At 47.6% G+C, this 20,500-nt stretch overlaps 5 protein-coding genes across 5 annotated transcripts; 3 read left to right on the forward strand and 2 right to left on the reverse strand.

Annotated features, from left to right (window-relative positions):
• Positions 1–2,915: 2,915 nt before the first annotated feature.
• On the forward strand, positions 2,916–4,698 carry BKA55DRAFT_514049 (uncharacterized protein; the record flags this gene model as incomplete). Its single annotated transcript, XM_046187949.1, has 2 exons — positions 2,916–3,122; positions 3,175–4,698. The coding sequence occupies 2 exons, from the start codon at positions 2,916–2,918 to the stop codon at positions 4,696–4,698; spliced, it is 1,731 nt and encodes a 576-aa protein (XP_046048069.1).
• Positions 4,699–4,980: 282 nt separating this feature from the next.
• On the reverse strand, positions 4,981–5,915 carry BKA55DRAFT_691575 (aquaporin-like protein; the record flags this gene model as incomplete). The annotated part of the gene is made up of 3 exons (XM_046199656.1): positions 4,981–5,183; positions 5,241–5,480; positions 5,549–5,915. 3 exons carry the CDS (start codon positions 5,913–5,915, stop codon positions 4,981–4,983), a joined length of 810 nt encoding a protein of 269 aa, XP_046048070.1.
• Positions 5,916–10,233: 4,318 nt separating this feature from the next.
• BKA55DRAFT_572001 (uncharacterized protein) lies at positions 10,234–11,129 on the reverse strand. Its single transcript, XM_046193111.1, has one exon. It carries the CDS (start codon positions 10,670–10,672, stop codon positions 10,490–10,492), a length of 183 nt encoding a protein of 60 aa, XP_046048071.1. The 5' UTR covers positions 10,673–11,129; the 3' UTR covers positions 10,234–10,489.
• A 4,367-nt stretch (positions 11,130–15,496) lies between these two features.
• On the forward strand, positions 15,497–16,174 carry BKA55DRAFT_486792 (uncharacterized protein; the record flags this gene model as incomplete). Its single annotated transcript, XM_046186230.1, has 1 exon — positions 15,497–16,174. A coding segment is annotated over one exon (678 nt), but the record flags the coding sequence as incomplete, so codon positions are not given.
• A 1,363-nt stretch (positions 16,175–17,537) lies between these two features.
• On the forward strand, positions 17,538–20,105 carry BKA55DRAFT_572003 (uncharacterized protein). Its single transcript, XM_046193112.1, has 3 exons — positions 17,538–18,562; positions 18,693–19,346; positions 19,409–20,105. Exons 1-3 carry the CDS (start codon positions 17,771–17,773, stop codon positions 19,943–19,945), a joined length of 1,983 nt encoding a protein of 660 aa, XP_046048073.1. The 5' UTR covers positions 17,538–17,770; the 3' UTR covers positions 19,946–20,105.
• The last annotated feature ends 395 nt before the right edge of the window (positions 20,106–20,500 follow it).

Consider the following 20,500-nt stretch of genomic DNA (forward strand, 5'->3'; position numbering starts at 1 on the left):
ACCGGACAAAGAAAAACTGCTGGAAGAGTTCAAGACGCCGAGCCCTCCTCAACTGCACTCAGATGATACGCCGAAAACGAGTCGGCAAGTGAGGGGAAATGGCCAAACACCGCAGTCGTCCGACCAGGCGGAAGTACAGTAAGACCGCAAAGGGGTTGGAAGCTTTAGAGATGAAGGTGGCCGTTCAGAATGCGCGGATTACTGGCCTCGAGGAGCAGATGGCCCAGGTGCGGCGAGGGAAGAAAAGAAAGGCGCTACCGAACCCGAACCGACGATTCATGGCTCTGGCGGAGACTCTAGCGGCTGGAGAAGCTCTTCCTGACTCAAAGAAGGCAGAAATAGAGGTGGATGTGGATGAGGAGGTCGAGTCGGTGATTGAGGTGGGTGTCAGGTCAGAGGACGAAAGTGACGACTTTAGGGTCGTAACAAAGCACTGCCAGCGCACACGGAGCGGTCGGGACGTCAAAAAACCACGCAGAGAGTAAAAGTTGATCAATTTTATAGGGTTTCTCTCCAAAGCTTCGCCTTTTAATTGACGACCTGGTGTTTTGTGCACGCATCAAAATTTGGATTTTGTGTGGGCGGAGCGAAATTTTGGTTATCCATTAGGTGGTCCTGGATGGTAAGGGTCAAGAGGTATCTGGCCAGGAGGTAGTGGGCGGGGCTGAGAGTAAATCGGATCTGGAGGGGGGATGGTGGAGCAGAGTGAGAATGTACTTGTCTGAAAGGACGATGAGGCTCCTGCGTCTTCTGCTGCTGGGATTGGCGATGCTGGGATGGAATCTCCGCCTTGACTGAGGGACTCTGGCAACAGTCAGAGACAGGAAGAGGTGATGGAAGGCTGGCGAAAGGTGGCGGTAGAGTATCCGAGAAGGCAGGTAGGGTATGTTGTCGGGGAGGAAAGGATGAAGTTGAGAGCAGTTGATGCAAAGATGGGTTCTTCCCTGTCTTAGGTAGCGGTCGACGGACAGATGCGAGAGGCAGGGAAAGTCTGGAGTCAGTCTGGACGCTGGAGAGAGGTGTATGAGTACAAGTGGCTGGCTTAGTGTCTCGAATGAACTCTGAGATGGAGGGCAGTGGCTGCCTGTTCGGAGACACATGGTAGTCGGCATGCTTTCGGGGTACAACAGAAGATGTCATGCTGGAGACCTGAGCACCGGGCGATGGATGAGAATAGTCCGAATATAAGCTGGTTCTGTTTTATAGTGAGTGGTCGGTGTAGTAAAGGTTGCTGTAACCGTAGTAGGAGGGTGCCTAATAAAGTCTGCAGAAAAATTCGCCTGAGATGGACTAGCGATATCGATGATACGAGTAACGGTATGGTTGAGGAAGACGGTTTGTCTAGAGATGGTACTGATCTGTGAGCGAACTGATTGTTATCATGGGCGTGACTGAAACAATCAAGAGAGGATGTTGTGGCAGCTCTTATATTGGGCTTCAGATGAGATAGATGTCACTGGCTAGGCATTACAACCGAATCGATCTGTCAACTACCAATGTGGCCTTGCTTTACAAGGGTCCGCGGAAACATCAAGAGTTGAAGAAGCAAATAACCCACACGCGAGAAGCGCCTCTTCAGCCAGCAAGGATTTACCGCGGCTGATAATATTCAGTAAAGGAGGACCCCTCCCCGCTTAGAGAAAAAAAAAAGAAAAGAGAAAAAAAGATCCCGGAGTACATAGTCGTCCCCCCGAAATTCTGCCTCTCTACCTATTTTCCATACGTCATTATGTCGTTACATTATAAACTTGAGCAACATAATGCGCAGATGTGAGTAAACAGACCAATAGTCAATATCTACGTGGTTCTGGCTGGCGTTAGCTTTGTTTTCTCGTCTCTGGTATGGAATTTCTTTATTAACCACTGCAATGCCCGGGCCACCATCTTGTCCGACTTTCTTTCTTATTAGAATATGTGGCGCTTCTTTCTATTCCTTTACGTGGCATAACCTTTGGGGAAGCCAGTCACACCGCTCGTGTCATGTAATAATGTCAGCACACGAGGAGTACGTGGAGGATTAAATATTTTCATAAAGTATTTTCAACCAAATCCCCAAACAAATTTTTCGTAATTTGATTGATGAATGTGGATTGAATACTCGAAGGAACGCAGGCATATAGTGCCTACAGCAGCGAGAACTTTAAGACCTGAAATTGAGCCAAGAATGGGGCACGACATCGTGCCGTTCAATACAGAAAACGCATTATCATATGAACATACTGTTCCCAGCACCACTAGAGCTATTCCAGCCTTACGCGTCTATTGTCTTGTTTAAAAATAGGTCATTTATGGGGATAGACGGGCTGGACACCTCTTCGAAAATGGCGCAGCTAACAGCTGGAATATCTCGGTTACGAGCAACAAAAGATCCTAGCCCGGGGGAGGATGCCACCATCAGAAGTGTGTATGGATCGGGTTCCTCATTTACCCATATAGTCACGCGGAAACCCCGGCAGCAAAGTATGGTAATGTTTCCAGGCCGCGAGTCAACAACATCGATTCCCCCAACAGTTAGGACTATGGGCCTCAACTTAATCGGGATGGAATGCATGTAAGCTTTGTGAAAGCGCTAGCAAGTGAGATCTGTCTCGAAACCAGGGTTATGGAACTTGATGCGCATTGACCCCCCCACCCCCTCTTACCCGAAACCCTGACCACTCGATTTCGCTTTGATCTCATCCCAGGGGAAAAGAATGTGAACTGCTGATGTAACGCTGTTGCTGGCGCCACTCAGTCCCCCATCTAGCACTGTTGAACTCCCTGGTATATAGTCATGTCACAGCGGAACCCCTCAGCATGCCCCTCGACGTCCTTCGTTCGCTCATTCATTCATTTAAACACTCTTTTGAAAGCGCAGGTTAAGCTTGGTCAGTTTTGTTACTGATCTAGTTCATTCTGCTTCCTCTCTCTCAGCTATGACGGGCACTCATGAGGGTGCTGGCTGGTTCCGCCAAATGTTCAGCGGCGGATACCAAGAATTACCGACGACCAATGTCAAGGATAAGACTGAGAATACTCAGATAATGCCGAGGAGGTTCCTGCGATTGTCAACGAGAGGCTTTTTGCTTATGTTGGCGACTATTCTTCTCATTCCTACGTTTTTGGCTCTTGCGCCTCTGGAGGTAAGCGACATCGCAATCACTGATGGGATCTTCAATTAACTGACAATTGTAGGGTCGACAATACCTCTCCGATGGAACCGCCGACGTATTCGAGATGGGCGAAACTCAAGATGCAGTCTCTCCACCTGTCGCTTCACCCGCTTCGCCCGTTTCGCCCGCTGGCATCCCCGTCATGGTTAAGCCTCCCAAGAAGGTGGGCAACATCTTCAACCGCCGTCTCGTCATCCTCCTCCCAGCCAACGCCCCCGGCGTCAATGTCTGCAAAGCCATTGTAACAGCAGTTGCCCTTGGATATCCCGCCCCCGTCATCCTGAACTGGGGCAAGAGTGGTTCACATCTTGCCAAGATCGCCGGTGTCCTTGATTATCTTGACTGGAGCTCCCGTCAAGGCAGTTCAAGCAAGGACCACTTGAACGAGGATGATCTTATCATGGTCGCCGACAGCGCGGACTCATGGTTCCAGCTTCCCCCAAGTGTACTCCTCTGGCGCTACCATGCTCTCAACGAAGAGGCCAACGAACGTCTTCGCAAGCAATGGCCACACAAGTCTGAGATGCCCATGAAGCAGACCATCATGGTGTCCGCCCAGAAGAGGTGCTGGCCTCGAGCCAAGTCTGGTTTCCACCTGCATTGCGATGCTCTCCCAGAGTCTCCCCTTCGTAAGGATCTCTACGGACCCGAGACAGACCAAGATCCCAACTTGCGCATGGTCGATGTCCGACCCAAGTACATCAACAGTGGTGCCTTCATCGGACCTGTCGGTGACATGCGAAAGTACTTCCGTCGCGCCCAAGAGCGTTACGAGCTTGGCAAGGCTGAGCAGGGAGACCATTTCTACAGTGACCAAGGCTTCTTCGGCGAGATATGGGGAGAGCAAGAGATGTGGCGCACGTGGCGACGCGAGCTCGGCGATGCCATTGATCCCTCCTACAATGTTTCCACTATGGTCCGCGATCAATTCGAGTTCCACGTCGGCCTCGACTACAACCAGACCATCTCCATCCCAACTGTCTTTGAAGAAGATGACGGTGATATCTTGACACTCAACAACCAGACATATATTGCCGAGCGATCTCGTGAGCTTGAGATTGAGCCTGTTCGTCTGACTGCTGTTCCCGAGGAAATTGCCAATGCGACAAATCCTCTTGAGCGCATTCTCTCAGAAGAGGACCGACGCACACTGAATTGGGGCGACATGACCTTGTACGCCGACTTCTTCACCACCGCCATCCCCATCAACATCCATCACAACGCCCATATCAACAACCTGAAGACCCGACGAGTCTTGTGGTGGGACCGCATGTGGTTCTTCCCCTACCTTCGCCAGCTTGTCAATGCGCAGCTCACTCAGCGCCGACAGCAGCCTTTGGGCAGGGTCGATATCCCCGAAGGCAGGGCTGTCTACTGGGGTCTTGAGGCATACCGAACTATCAGACGGTTCATGCCTGCTCAGCGTGGTATGGTCAAGACGGACTTTGACACCGTTTGCACGTCAAGTTGGGCGAAGAAGGAGAAGCAGAATTGGTGGGATGTAGTGTTCCAAGATGACCAAGGACCATTGGTACTCAAAGCGTGATTTAGGTAGTTAAATGGGTTATTTGCTGTATATTAAATGTTTAGAAAGGATTAATCATGGCAATTCTTGGGTTTGAGCGAGATACGAGTCTTTCGTTTATCATTCAGTGATTAATATGTTATTACGCCTGATGACCAACTCTGCCGTGCCGTCAAATTATTATCGTGTATAACCTTTCATGAAGTTGCCCTTGATGTAAATGATAAGCGGCAGATTGCTTTCCAAGACACATTCCCGAGCCACCAGTATTGCTCAAACATGCTGATGCGCTGTGGCCGCCGCCTAGACGTCGACTGGACTGTCCTGCCCCGGGTTTGCTTCCTCGTAGTGCATCATCTTGACAAGCCTGAAGTAGCCAGCAGCAAGAGCACCACCAAGAAGAGGTCCTACCCAGTAAAGCCAGTGATAGCCAGGGAAGTCTCTGTCACCAACAGCGCAGCCAAAAGACCGTACAGGGTTTAACGATCCGCCTGTAACATAGACACCTATGATGCGATTTCATCGTCAACCTCGAAGAAGTAATGAGAAGGGAGGCTCCTTACCTGGAATGAGGGCCACAAAAACAAAGAGACCAATGCCAATTGGCGCGAGAAACGTATCACGGGATTTCTCTGCGGCAAGCATTAAGACAACGAAGACCAACTGAGCTGTAAAGAACATCTCGAGAAAGACACCCTGCGCTATCGAAGTATTGGGACCGAGCGTAGTATTTGCCTGCGAGGCGCTTCCGGGAAACATGGCTTCAACTGGACCACCTGCGAACATTGAAGCCATGAGCTGGGCTGGGAATAGGTACAGCGCTCTCATCCATGGCAGTTAGCCAGCGAGACAGAGACCAAAGGTGACCTACGAGCACGGCCGTCAGCACATCGAGCTTGTCCACGAGTATAATAGCTTACCGCTGGGTTGAACAATCCACCGCTGATTCGGTAAAACGCCCAAACGTTGACCAGGAGTGAGAATCCGTATGCCATTGCGATCCAGATGATAGTGTTATTGGCCAATGTGCCATTGGGAGCGGCGGCAGGCTCTTGAAGAACAGCAATGACGTTGCCGGCATAGCCAAAGTATAAGAAGAAGAAAGTACCGACAAACTCACCAGATGCCGCTACCATATGAGTACCGACTTCGCTCAGATGAGTCCTCTGCTGTTTTTGGTGGTGGTGGTGGTGACCATTGAAGCCATTCGCACCGTGAGCTTCTGCAGCAGATGCCATTTTCGCAGCGTCGTAAAATTTCTCGCGCGATGACTGGTTAGTTTTCTTCGTGGCCTGGACCCTGAAAGGAAAGATTAGGTAAAAAGAAGAAATCCGGTGTGAGGGAAAAACAGGGAACTCAAAAGTAACGGATGGTGTAGGTAATGGTGTAAACCCGGGGAATGCTCAACGGCTGACGTAGTAACCATGGCCTCCTCCCTTAGATAAAATGCTCATCACTTTTCAATTCTTTCATATTGGCGTGGCTGCAGGTATGACGCGCACAAAGCTGGCCTCTGTGAGCATACATGGGCACTTTCGTTCGTTCGTTCATTCGTTCGTTCGGTTTAAAACGTTTAAGCATGTTAAATCGTTTAACCGTTTAAGGGCATCCTAAAACCGTTTGAACGGTTAAACGATTTTTCAGCCCTAGCACTCGAAAAATCTTTCAAAATGTCGAGCTCCGGAGACCTTCGCTTAGGTCAAGGGCAAGGATCACGACCATTGTGAATAGCTTCACGGTCAGCGTGAACGCTACACCATACCTAGCGTCAGGTAACAGCCTGCTGCCTATGAGATCGGCAGACTGAACACAGGTATAAGAGACCGACTCTCGTCGCTCTTTAGATAGAAGAGATGGTCCTCAATCTACACTGATCTTTTGTTCAATGTCTGCATTCGTGTATCGGTGCTAGGCCGACACAAAACCCATTGATATTGGGTCTCAATCCATGATACCGAGTTCAAAATCTCGCCTTTTACCTATCAATATGTCATCTGACACATCGTCTATTATTGGTGCTACAGAAAACCCCCCAGATGTCAATGGATTGCCGTCAAACTTCCTCTCAATTATGGACATCACGAAGGACCGTTCAAATACACGCGGACGCAAGACTGGAGGTAAAACCATCTATACTTGCACTGCGTGTGGAGATAAACGATACGACCATAAGGCAAATGCTGCCAATCACGTCAGAAACAACCACCCCGTCGCATCCAGATCCACCAGGTCTGTATCGGGCACCCAGCGCTCAATCTCCGCACATTTTCGCCCTGTAGCAAGCGAGGACGCACTTCGAAATGCCTTCAACCCGCAAGCATATCAGGAAGCATTGATCAGCATACTCACGCGTCGGAGAGTGCCCTTTTCGGCTATTGAATGGGACGAGTTTAAACAACTCGCTCTCGCTTGTAACCCATACATCAAAGACTCCCTCATTACCTCACGGCGTACGATGGTCCGATATATTGCAGCAAACTATGATTTTTACATCAGCGAGATCAAGGACAGTCTCACCACCGCGTCAAGTCCGATTCATATCTCAACAGACCTCTGGACATCACCGCATAGACATTCTCTACTTGCTGTGTGTGCACAATGGGTAGATAAAGACTAAAAGCTTCGTAAGGCACTACTATCTCTACCAGAATGTGCAGAGAGTCATTCTGGAGAAGCTCAAGCGCAGGCTGTTATCGATACTTTAGAGAAGTACGGGATACAGTCAAAACTTGGTTGGCACACGGGTGACAACGCGACTTCAAACGACACATGTCTTGAGTCTATACAACGCAAGCTAATGAGTAGACATAAGGTTAGTTAACTACGCAGTTTAGGCTATAGGCTGACATTGAGTGGATTAAATTCAACGCAAAAGGACGTCGTATACGCTGTATCGCGCATATCATTAATCTATCCCTTCAAGCCTTCCTTCTCGCATCTTCTAAAGAGGCTCTAGTCGCAGCACTCGAGTCAGCATCCGGTGTCACTGGAGAGGAGCTTCTCTCCCAGTTTTCCGAGGTCCTAACCTCTCATCGAAAGAAGGCTGCCGCCGAACGAAATACAGCAAAGAGAAAGAACGGAGAGCCGGCCAGAAAGCACAAGCGCAAGGGCAGCACGGCTAGCAATACGTCCGTGATATCGGCTGACGACTTTAGCGGCGTTGAGAATGTCCCTGCATTACGCAAGCTTCATGGCTTAGCTGTGTGGCTAAGTTCATCAAGCCTCCACCAGAATGCGTGGGATAAGGCAGTGGGACTGCGCTTAGGGATGGATAACCGTACCCGCTGGTCGTCCTGGTATCAGGTCATTGATCGTGTGATTAGGAAGAAGGACAGAATCCAGTCCTTCATGTCTGATCACGAAGAGGTCATCGGAGACAATCGGCTATTAGTTGGAGATTGGGAGTTGCTAGGCAAAGTACATACGTTTCTTCAGCCATTTGCTTCAGCAACATTGTATGCAGAGGGAGATGACTCGTCTATCTCACAATCGTTGATGCTGATGGATATGTTGTTACTCCATTACGAAGAACAACAGGTACCATTCAATCTATCCACATCAAGTCGATTACTAACATTGTATCAGAAGCTATATCAGTCGGATGAACACTCCGACGAACGGATGGTTCGAGCCATCGATATGGGATGGTTTATCCTCTCTAAATACTACCGCCTAACTGACGAGGTTCCCGTATACGCCGCCGCTCTCCTCCTTGATCCCCGTAAACGCATCGCGTATATCAAGCAGAACTGGCCAAAGGAATGGCATGAAGATACTATTGCCTCGGCCACAGCATTCTGGCAAAAGGAATTTAATTACGAGCAACCCAGCGACCATCCCTCCACCCCGACGTCGATGCCACCACCGCTGGCAAAGAAGCCAAATCAACTCGCGATACTATCAAAGAAGCTGGAGGTTAGGAGTATTAACGCGAGTGTTAGGGATGATTTCACTAGCTTCATCAACGTTGATGCAACAGATATCCCTCCGGATTGTACGCCTCTGGAGTGGTGGTGTCAACCACAGCAGAGAAAGCAGTATCCGAAACTTAGCCGCATGGCTATTTGCATTCTTTCTATCCCAGCAGAGTCATCGGAGCCGGAGAGGACGTTTTCTGGGGCAAGAAGAACATGTTCATGGGATAGATTACGAATCACATGCAAAACTATCGAGATGATTGAATGTACGGGCAATTGGTTGCGTCAAGGACTCATACAGCCTCTGCATGAGAACGGGATGGGTTTAATCGGAATCCCACGGCCGGAGGGTGACTCTCAGGACGTTGACGATGATAGTGGCCATTATTTCGACTGGTATTAGAGCAGGCGCGGTGGATATTTCTCACCGTCATAAATCGTTCATTTGTTCGTTTAAATCGTTTATTCGTTCGTTTAACCGTTTGCAATATTTTTGAACCGTTCAAACGTTTGAGGAAATATTCGACCGTTTAAACGGTTTGCCCATGTATGTCTGTGAGACTGCTACGCTGCGAAAAATGCGAAAATGACAACGTCAGGATTGCAACGGCCGTTGGCAATTCCACAGCTGACATCAAGCCCATCCGCTTGGCGCCTGTCGAGTCTCAGACTATTGAATCGCCAATGTCGACGGGGCTGATTATGACCACTTCTTTATTGAACAATCTCTGGACTAGCCGGACTTTACGTCCGGGAATGATGATCACAAAGCCCAATGTAGAAAAGTGTGCAACCAGTCGTACTAGACCGTTTAGATCAGCTCATCGGACGATCACTGTTCAATCTGTGTTTTGCAAATATCACATCATATGCAACGAGCCGCGTTTGTCGACCGGGGAATTCTTTATAAAGCCGAGCTTTGGTGCAACATTTGATCAACGAATTTTTGGCGTACATATCTTGTCACGGCAATTGGGCTGTTTCCCGGCTATTGCTGTGCTGAGCTGGGCGATCTTGAGTTGCTATGACTCCAGCTGGATCACGATTTCGCGCTTGGGGATCATCAATTACACTGAAGTATACCTGTAGTGGACTGAGGAGCTCTGCCTCTGCATATCTGTTGATCAAGACGAAACTGGAATAACCGCCAAGGAAACAAAGAGCTGCCAAGCATCACGGACCCCTCACTGCGCTGCTGTGTTCTCAACGGAGTGGCGGACAATGACTGAATGTTGTAATATTGCCGTCATCTTCTGAAACAGTTTGCTCAGACAAGACTGCATTGCATGAAGGTTACAGCGAAAGTTCAAGCAGAAACAACAAGCAGCTTAGGCCAATGGCGCGTACCTACTGTAGCCCCTCGTTGGTGGCTGGCACAATGGGTGCCGATCATCTCTGCCTCAGAGGTATGGAGCTACTATGTCTGCAGTCATGCTTGACATTGACGAGAGGAGGCCAGTACATTAATTATGACGTCCCAGTTGATAATACAAACAGTGAAGAGCTCCCAGGGACCGTTTTTAGTCATGGTTAATTCTATACTTTCCAGCGTTTAGGATACTTTATGACATCTAATCGGACTTTTCAAGTTGTACGGTAGTGGTTGTCATTAAGTGATTCTATATCAAGATTTCCATTGCTCTAGTTCTTCCGTTAAATGAGTCAAGAAGACTCAAACAGATTCTGCCAAGGCTAATTTTCCGATTATTACGAAACAGTATGGATTATTAACTCTAAATAGTCCAATATAGTAGCGATCGATATACAGACCTTTCTCAACGCTACCAGCTGTTGTGCCTGAAGAGTAACATTGATCGGCAAGACTATTCATTTTAGGGTTTTGGATTTTGAAGCATCACCAATCCCGGTCTATCAACGACATATTTTGAGTCTCGTCAAAATCTGCCCAGCCCTACATGAAACCATATCTCCTCATACTGCGTCAGACTGCTCGGTCGATCGCCCAGCTGCATAATTATCTCGGGTCCGGCGTTGAAGTAAGTTTCATTTTCGGCAGATGTGCTTATGACATCAGTACTAACGATAACAGCCGTCGGCATATCAGGACATTTTTTCATGGCAGCTGCTTACGGTAAAATCATGTTTATCTCTGGACGTGATCTTAATGACCTTACGCAGAATGGATCTTGTATCCGTCGCTGGATAGGCACTTGATCGAATTAAAATAAAACAGTTCAAAAAAACAAGCAGTGGTGGTCGGCGAAAGCCCGTGCACTTTTACGACTGATGGTTGAGGCCCTCAGCCTTGCATCCCGAAATCCCACTCAAACTTTGGATAGTTTGGTAATAATGGCGATTGCAAAAGTTCCCGATCAGCATTATCCTTGGTGGCATTGTTTCCGTTATGGGAAATTCGATCTGTCATGATGAGATGTTGTTGGATCACGCAGGGATGCTGAGTGCAGTTAACAATTGATTGTTCTTATTTCTCTCCTTGCAGCCGAAGGACCTTTGTGGCCTTATATCTTCGACTGTTTCTGTCTAGGACTTAAGTCCTAGAGTCCTAGATGGAAGTCCTACGATTTGAGTTTTAGGACATTAAACCTTAACTTTAATCTTGAACCTTAATCCTGAAGTTGAGGGGGAACCATCAATTCTTCCAACATGAGATAGCTGTTGCGTCACATTCAAGCCTCACCGTCAGATATTGCAGCTGATGGCCTCGCCAGTATGATAGCTAGAAGCAACAAAGGCCTCACGACACAAGCCTAGTCGAGACAATGGAAGGAAGGCAGTAAGGATTCTGCATTTCGGTGCAAAAGCGGCCAGATTTATGAATCATATGAAAAGCTTTTTGTAGTATGTAGAGAAAATATGGTGTCTCTTACATTAAAGAAGCCAACCCGCTATTCGGCGATACAAACCCTGGTCGGAAGGGAGAAGTGTTGGGAAAGTATCTTGGCAAGCGCTCAGAGAGCAGTATTGAATTCAACAACTTTTTTACGAGCACAGTAAGGTCTGAGCGTCGGGTAGGTGGGATGGAAGATTGGTGTTGGATGCTATTTCATAAATCGTGACGATTAAATAATGGATAACGTACATGATAAGCATGTGCACCAGACAAGTATGTGCACCACTGCACTGTATAGTATTAAAAAACCTACCCTATAACAATTTCCTATTATAAATAAGATGGCTAAAAATCTAATAAAATTATTTTTTAAATTAGTATAACGTACGCGATAAGCGAGCGGGACAGACAAGCGAGCGGGACACCCCACTTTTTACCTTAAAGGTAGGTTTTTAAAAGCTTATAAAACTTTCATTTTAGTGTTAAAATAGCTAAGATTTTAATAGCTTATATATAAGTCTTTAAATAAGCTATTTTGATTTTTTTATACTGTATTTTAAGGTTTTCTATATAAAGTAAAATAATTAAAAATCTTTTAAAAATACTTTCTTATATAGTTAACTATACTATTTAAAAAGAATTTTTTTTTAAATTTTTAACTATTTTATTTAAGTCTTAAAGTACTATAGGGTAAGTCACTTTTTGCTATACAGTATTCTGTCCCGCTCGCTTGTCTGACCCGCTCGCTTATCGCATACGTTAGCTAGTTTTACTATAATATATTTTTCTTAGACTTTTAACTATTTTATATTATATATAAAACTCTAAATACACAGTGTAAATAGATTTTCTATATACTAGCTATATAGGATTTTTTTAAAAATCTAAGAAATTTAATGTGGCTTAATTTAAGACTTATATATAAGCTATTAAAATTATAGCCATTTTAGGCTTAGTTTGAATTTTTAAAGAACTTTTTAAAACCCTGATTTAAGGTGGAAATAAGATTGGTGCACATACTTGGATGGTGCACATGCTTATCATGTACGTTACCCAGTTAACATTCCCGGTCTGTTGCCAATATTACTCGCAAATTACTAAGGTATTTTTAGGCCATATAATCGTTCTGGGTTCCCCGTCCTTGGAGTAAAATCCGCGGCGCCAGTGTTGGAAAATCCGGGGATCCCCCTTCCCTTCAGGATTCAGACTGTTAGTCTGAAAGTCCTAGATTTAAAGGTCAAAGTCCTAGATGAAATCATCTAGAGATATAAACTCGAGAAGAACTCGCATCTCAAAAAAAAAAACCCAAGTTTTGCAAAATATATTTTCACCCAGCACTACTGCGCAATATAAACAACAGTTGCGGGATGTGATAATTATACCGCCGTCGTTGAAAAGGGGACTGTTTTGCCTCACCACATTACAGGGTGGCGATCAATTCAATCTGGGGCGTTGATTGAGTTGAAACAGGGTTGGCACGGTCTGTTTTATGGCACGCGCACGCTCGCACGGTGCACATAGCGATCTTTTGTCCACCGGAGGGGCGATTGAATTGAATTGATGACCACCCTGGATCAAATTACAAGCAACTTTTGTTACAGTTGAGGGATGGGGAAACCAGGCATGAGAAGAGATAACCAAAGGTTGCAGCAATCCTAAGGGAGTTGCACTCAACAACGTCGTGGTTCCTGGGCAACGGAGCTGGGGCGGAAGATGATGTAACGGTCTATCTCGGGTTGGCCACAGGAGATGCGACCCCAAAACCCCAACAAAGTTAGCGATGGCCAAAACTTCGGAACTCGGTCCGGAGGCAGTACCTTAGAGCTGTTTGTTAGGGGTTAAATGGATAGCTGTTCTGCACTCTAGGATGGTTACATTGAGTTGATCTTGCCCTGATATGAACAAACACGATGTTACCTCGAAAGGTGTTCTGAGAGTTTGCATAATCTAGCACCCGAGTGCTCCCAGAGTGATCCTTATTAGAATTTTACTACGCTGTATGCTACTGCTCCTGATTTTGTTTCTAGATCTGTACTTGGATTTAACGCTACTGTTTTGAAGGCGCTTATAAGTTTATCAAGCCCCACACTCCTACAGTAACCGAGTCCTACTCCTAACCGTATCCCTAATTATGTACCTCGTGATGTATCTTATAAATGTAGATCCTCTAGGTCGCGGTACCTATTACACGCAACAGGCGGCATGTTGAGCTCCGCATGGGTCATTCACTCTATTGCGCGATACTTCCCACTGTAATAGAAATTTAACAAGTGTCATGCAATTTAAAATAAGAAAAAAATCCACTACCTCCATGGACTTTCTCTCTTTCACATGCTAAATTTTGCAATCGATGACAAGGCTGTCGGTCGTTAGTTCGTCTAACAGGGGTTAGGAGATTAACGAGACTCGCACAACAGTCTCTGGAGCAATAAACAAGTCGGCTGCACGTCCATGCAGTATCTGAGCTGCTAATGATCGGGTCGTGGCTACGCAACAAACAATCAATCGGCAGGAGTCAGTCTCTAAAAGAGAGAGATCTTCCACCTTTTCAAAGGCATGCTAGTCCAGGTTAACTATTGACATCTCCTTTCCTTTCCAACTTCAACTGCTATTCGTTCTCTGAAAGCGGGGAGTTCTGTGAGGATAACCTTGATATTCCATACGGCAACGCCGAAACGCGATCTCGAAGGATAGTTCGACGGCCATTCGCTTCTGCGCTAGAGCTAAGGTGATAGTGCAGGGTGTAGAAAGTCGGAGGAGGCCGCTCTGTCCGCAAGCTCAACCGTCTTGTAGGCCCGTTGTGGCTCCCTCCTATACCTATATTGAAACCCACCTACATGCATGGCCAACGTTTAAGTCGCTAGAGGTCGAGCCTTGTTGCAACTTTGGATGCGATCAATACTGCTACCAGGTGAGGTGTAGAGCGCTGACGACAAACCGATGGAGAGGATGCTTTGTATTCTAAGACTCCGGGATATCGGCTACCGAATGTTGGTACCTACGCGAGGATAAGCATCAGATGCGGCCCAGAACACTTTCTACGGCAATATGTGGTTGCATGTCCCTGGATTGCCGTGGCCACTATGATGTCTCTATTTAGTTTACCGCTGCTTGAATTCGCTTTATCTCAACAACCTTAAAAGTATTCTTCTCCGCGTATTCCTCTTATGGTCAGATGAATTGCTTGTCGATCCCTTATGGCTCATCCGTCTCTCCGAAACTCGTAGTCCCTGCGTACATATTTTAGCTCACAATTAACGTTACGAGCACAATGTATAGGAAATATCTATGCAGAATCCTAACCTCATATCCTTATCAAAGTTACAGAATTTGGGTGCTCAGACGCCAGAACAATTGGGTTCGTCGTATCTCTCGTCATTAATTTCAGCTTGTCTTCCGTGAATGGTTCAACCCCCTGGCCGATGGATACATTGCAACACCATATAACCTTAATCCCCTTCCGCTTTGGCCCGTCTAGCCGTTTTCTTGCCGATCATCCCAGTGGCGCTGCGTTAAGACGTACCAATGGGAATCTCTGACTGCGGGTCTTATTCCTAATTATGATGATTTATGCCTTCCAATTTTTAGAGGAGTATCCTTAGCAAAGGTCTTCGTCAATATTGAGTCATCTTGCTAGGAATATCTCTCTGTGCGTCAGTGAATTTCTCCCAGCTCGTATCCGGTATGTGAGGCTGGCTGTTGGAGGGTGGTCTATTCAGGTGACTGGTCCAGTATGGCTGGAAGAAGGCATGCATAAACCGATGAGATTCTAAGAGAGTTTGGCTTTGAGTTAAGAGACTCTAGCTCGATGAGGCAGAAGGTTGCCTGGACCAGCCTCTAAACAGGGACGGGACTGTAAGTCCATTTTCTAGAGAAGGAAGGGCGTCCAGCATAGGGTTAAACCCAGTGGTCTATATAATCTCTCCTCATCACCCTCTCTGGCACCCTTTCTAGAATCCTCGCCAACCAAGATATTGGGCATTACCTTACGAACTGTTCTAATTCTCGATTGTCAACGCAAAGAAACTCTACGTTCCCCTCTCTACCCACCACAGCTTTTCCTCCATAAGGGACATACCACTCGCCTATCATGCTTCTCAAACACTTCCTCCTAAATGCACTTCTTACCCTAACCTCAGTCACCGCCATCCCCAACCCTGAGGCCGTGAATCCAGGTCTCAAGGCTAGGGCTGACGATGTTGATCCCTCGGGTCACTTCATCACCCGCCGCTATTGTGGCGGCGAGGCCTCCTTGATGCACGGCAAGTGTATCTGCAAGAAGAAAGGCCAGGAGTTCAACCCAGTCACCAAAACATGCAAGTGTCCTGTCGGCCAGCAGTGGGATCGAAAGGACGAGAAATGCAAGTGTCCTGTCGGCCAGAAGTGGGATCGAGAGGACGAGAAGTGCAAGTGTCCTGTCGGCCAGAAGTGGGATCGAAAGGACGAGAAATGCAAGTGTCCTGTCGGCCAGAAGTGGGATCGAAAGGGCGAGAAATGCAAGTGTCCTGTCGGCCAGAAGTGGGATCGAGAGGACGAGAAGTGCAAGTGTCCTGTCGGCCAGCAGTGGGATCGAAAGGGCGAGAAATGCAAGTGTCCTGTCGGCCAGAAGTGGGATCGAGAGGACGAGAAGTGCAAGTGTCCTGTCGGCCAGCAGTGGGATCGAAAGGACGAGAAATGCAAGTGTCCTGTCGGCCAGAAGTGGGATCGAGAGGACGAGAAGTGCAAGTGTCCTGTCGGCCAGAAGTGGGATCGAAAGGACGAGAAGTGTCATGCACCGACGCCGACAACTGAAATCCCCACGGAAGTCCCAACTGAAATCCCCACGACTGAAATCCCCACAACTGAAATCCCCACGACTGAAATCCCCACGGAAGTCCCAACTGAAATCCCCACGACTGAAATCCCCACGGAAGTCCCAACTGAAATCCCCACAACTGAAATCCCCACGGAAGTCCCAACTGAAATCCCCACGACTGAAATCCCCACAACTGAAATCCCCACGACTGAAATCCCCACGGAAGTCCCAACTGAAATCCCCACAACTGAAATCCCCACGGAAGTCCCAACTGAAATCCCCACGACTGAAATCCCCACGACTGAAATCCCCACGACTGAAATCCCCACGACTGAAATCCCCACGACTGAAATCCCCACGGAAGTCCCAACTGAAATCCCCACAACTGAAATTCCGACGTTCTAGCACCACAGACAAGTGCAAGCCCGACTGCTACAAATGCGTCTGCAACTTGAATAAGTGCGTCTGCAAGAAGAAGGCCATGGAGTAGAACGAATACTCCAAGATATGCAAATACAAGAGTGAACTAATCTAGGGCAGCTACACGCAGAAGTGCAGGTGCCTTAAGGGGAACAAGTTTGACGCTTACACGGGGAAGTGTAAGAGCGGTGGTAGTGAGGATTGACGGCTGTTTTCTTGATATTCTGCGCGAGCCCATCTCCGGGTGCCCCCGTATACGATCCTTATGGGCCTTTGTTGTTTGGTTGTGATGTTATCTAGTTGAAGATAAAAGTGGTTAAAAAAGAGAATGCTACATATAACTTTCTTTACATTGTATCGGTATTGAATGTTGAAGTATAAGCCTCAACAGTCTTCTGGGGGTAACCCTTTTTTGATTCAACATTGAAATAGCTTCGTAGTAAGTGTGGCGACATTAGGCAGCAGGGCACGTGACAACAGATAATAAGAAGGCAGCGGAGAGGAGGCTGCTTCTCACAATAGTTCTAAGCTGGGGATAAGTGCCGAGGGAGATAGGGAGTCTGGGTCTATCGCTCCTTTAATAATGTATAACATTTATGCTTCTATCCAGTGGAGAAAGTGGCTGGATAAAAATCTGTGGACCTTGTCCATCGTCATCAACACCTATACCTACTACTACTGTACTAAGAACTGCATGGATTCGAATAAAATACATACGTATCGTCCGTGCGCTAGTCCCTGTTCCCTTGTAATTTCATTAATTTACGTCCTTTTTTTTCCGTGCACGCTCGTTGGGTTCGCATCCTCAATGCACGGTAAACTTTGTCCTGTGTTACCACGCCACAACCTACCCTCCTAGCCCTTTATTTAAGATTCAATCCCCGTCAGGGGGAGTGCGTCTGACCATTGATTGTATTGAACATGATGCACGTTGTAAAACTTAAAAAAATCCCTCAAGAAGATCAAGTGACCATCTCTCCTCCTTCTGTTTTTCTTGTCGGCTCCTTTCCAACTTTGTCAAGGATGACTTGTTCGCCTTAGCTTCCCTCCTTTTTCCTTTCTATGCAATCCTTTCCTCTCACCCTCACTTCACTCTTTCTAGTTCCTCTCTTTTTTATGTACTTTTGGCTTGTACTGTAGCTTTTCCCAATGGGTCTCGGATTCGGCTCCGCCTGGAGCACCCCTCGAGGCCGGAAGCTGGTTGCCCTCACTCTCTATGCCCTAACCATGTTTCTTGTCGTGCCCCTCCATCAGCTAGACGACGACTCCCCGGGTATTTACGGCCATTTGACCGAATACCCCAGCCATGAAGGCATTGCTTACGACGGCGGGGGTAGAACAGAAGCCCAAGACGACGACAACAAACCCGCCGGAGACAAGCAGCCACAAAGCGGCAACGCCTACCAAGAGAACGACAACAACAAAGCAGAAGACAAGGAGAACGGTACCCTGAGGAAGGAGGCCGAGGGCGCCGGTGGTCCACTTGAAGATGATGGTAAGGTCGAGGGCGACAACAAAAAACATCAAGGGGAACCCAATAAGAGTGGAGGCAGTGATGGTAAGCCTGAGAACGAGGAGACCGCCGCTGAAGGCGCCGGTAGCCTAATTCAGGAGGATAAGAAGCCTGAAGGAGTCCTCACTTCTGAAGGTAAGGGCAACACGGGCAGTCAGAACAACGACGACGACCAGACCGTGACCAAGTACTTTGGTAGCCAGGAGACCATCAGTGTCGTCCTTGAGACTAAGCCTAGTGAACCGGTAAACGTTGAGATCCCCTCAGGTCCGCCGTCGAACCTGAACAGTGCCTGTGACGGATTCCCCAACACAGACGGTATCCTGCTAGTAATGAAGACGGGTGCTACCGAAGCATACACGAAGCTCCCGACCCATCTCCTGACGAGTCTGCAGTGCTTGCCTAACTTTTTACTTTTCTCTGACCTTGTGAGTAGCGACACCGATTGGTGAGGAAGCGTGCGTTGGGATAATTGCGGGCGCATGCTTCGTGCTATTGACAGAACTCTGTTTCCATTCCACAGTTATATTAAGATTTGCAGCTAACGAATTCGGACAGGAGCAACAAATTGGCAATTATCACGTCTACAACGTCCTCGAAGATGTCAAAGATGAGGTCAAGCAGGGACGTAAGGAGTTTGATCTGTACAAGACGCAGGTCGATTGCCCCATTCCTCAGCAATACTGCACGGCCGACATGAAGGGTGGTTGGGAACTTGACAAGTACAAGTTTATTCACATGATCGATCGTGTCTGGGCGATGCGCCCCAACATGGAGTGGTATGTGTTTGCCGAAGCCGATAGCTATGTCTTCTGGTCAAATCTGGTCTGGTGGCTACGCAACAAGGTCAACGGGCAAGAGACACCGTATGTCGGAAGTGTGACCATGCTCAAGAATACCCGCTTCGCCCACGGAGGTAGTGGCTATGTTATTCACGGCGAAACCGTCAAGAAGATGGCGGAGATCCCAGATCTAGTGGCCAAGTACGATCAGATGGCTACACATGAATGCTGCGGTGACTATCTCATGTCCTTAGCCGTCATGGAGACGGGTAAGAAGGTCAGGCAGGCTCACCCGATGTTCAACGGCGAGAAACCCGTCACGCTACCTTTTGGAAATGAACATTGGTGTGAACCTCTCTTGACCATGCATCACATGAATGCAGAGGAGGTCAGCTCAGTATGGCAATATGAGAAGACGCGAGAGAAGAAGGTTTGTGCACACAGGGGATGGCTAGGTATCCAAGAAATGAAGCAAACTAATTTGAAGTGCAGGGTCCCCTCCAAATCAAGGAGATATACGAAGCATTCTTCGGCCCAAATATAAAGGAGAAGCAGGATGAATGGGACAACTTTTCCGACGACGTTTGCTACATCGGAGTCGAGCCCGAGGCCCAGAACAAGGCTTCTGACCACCAGAAGGGCCGACAGAAGAAGGAAGATCAGAAGAACGCGGTTGAGCAACGCGCTCACCATGATGAGGCGCACTGCGCCAAGGTTTGCGAGGCTGATGGTCTCGGCATCACCAACGACGAGTATTTCAGCCTTAGCAACGACGAAAAGCGCAACGCTCTCATCAAGGCGAGGTACGACCTACGCAAAGATGATAAGGCGTTTCATGGGTCTCGTCGCTGCTTCCAGTGGCGCTACCACAAGAACGTGTGCTGCATCGCCAGAAGCTTCAAGAACGGCAAGCCCAAGAAGGAGGAGAAGCCTGGGGAGAAGTGGACGAGCGGTTGGTTCGTCCAGGGAATCAACGACTGGATCGCCGCAAAGGGCGACTGCGAGCCTAAGTGGAAGGATCTCAGCTAAGCCAGATTTCCCAGCACATCTGTACATTTCTAAATATCTATCGAAATGGGGTGAGGGCATGAGGGTGGTTGTTTTTAAACTAGGCTGGCGATTAATTCAACCATCAACTCAATCCCGTCAATTTTATGGAAGTTGAAGTCACGTGCATCAATTCAATCAATCCCATTTGACGCTCGCATTGATTGTTTCAATTCAGTATTAGTGTCGAGATCGTGTCATATAAACCATTGCAGTCAAAAAACACGCCGAAGGGGTCCTGGTTAGGGTTACAAGTGATAAATAGGACATGCGAATCGGGCTCCCCCCAGGCTTGGGTCCTTGGTGGTCTTAGTGGACTTCGCGCGGGCAGTCGACAGAGGCATTTTATTTTGTCAAAATTCAACCACAACGATGCATCTAGCGATATGTATATAAAACGATAGAGAATAAAGCAATTAATTGATCAATCTCCATAGACCCATTTTTTATTCATCGTTGGCTAAAAAGCACGGGAAAAGAAAGCATCTAACTCGGTGTCGAGACGAAAGCATGGTCTGAGCTCAGAGGCTGCTTACG

Source organism: Fusarium redolens (genome assembly GCF_020744475.1).
Source record: "Fusarium redolens strain MPI-CAGE-AT-0023 chromosome Unknown BKA55scaffold_10, whole genome shotgun sequence".
In the NCBI taxonomy this organism is placed as follows: domain Eukaryota; kingdom Fungi; phylum Ascomycota; class Sordariomycetes; order Hypocreales; family Nectriaceae; genus Fusarium; species Fusarium redolens.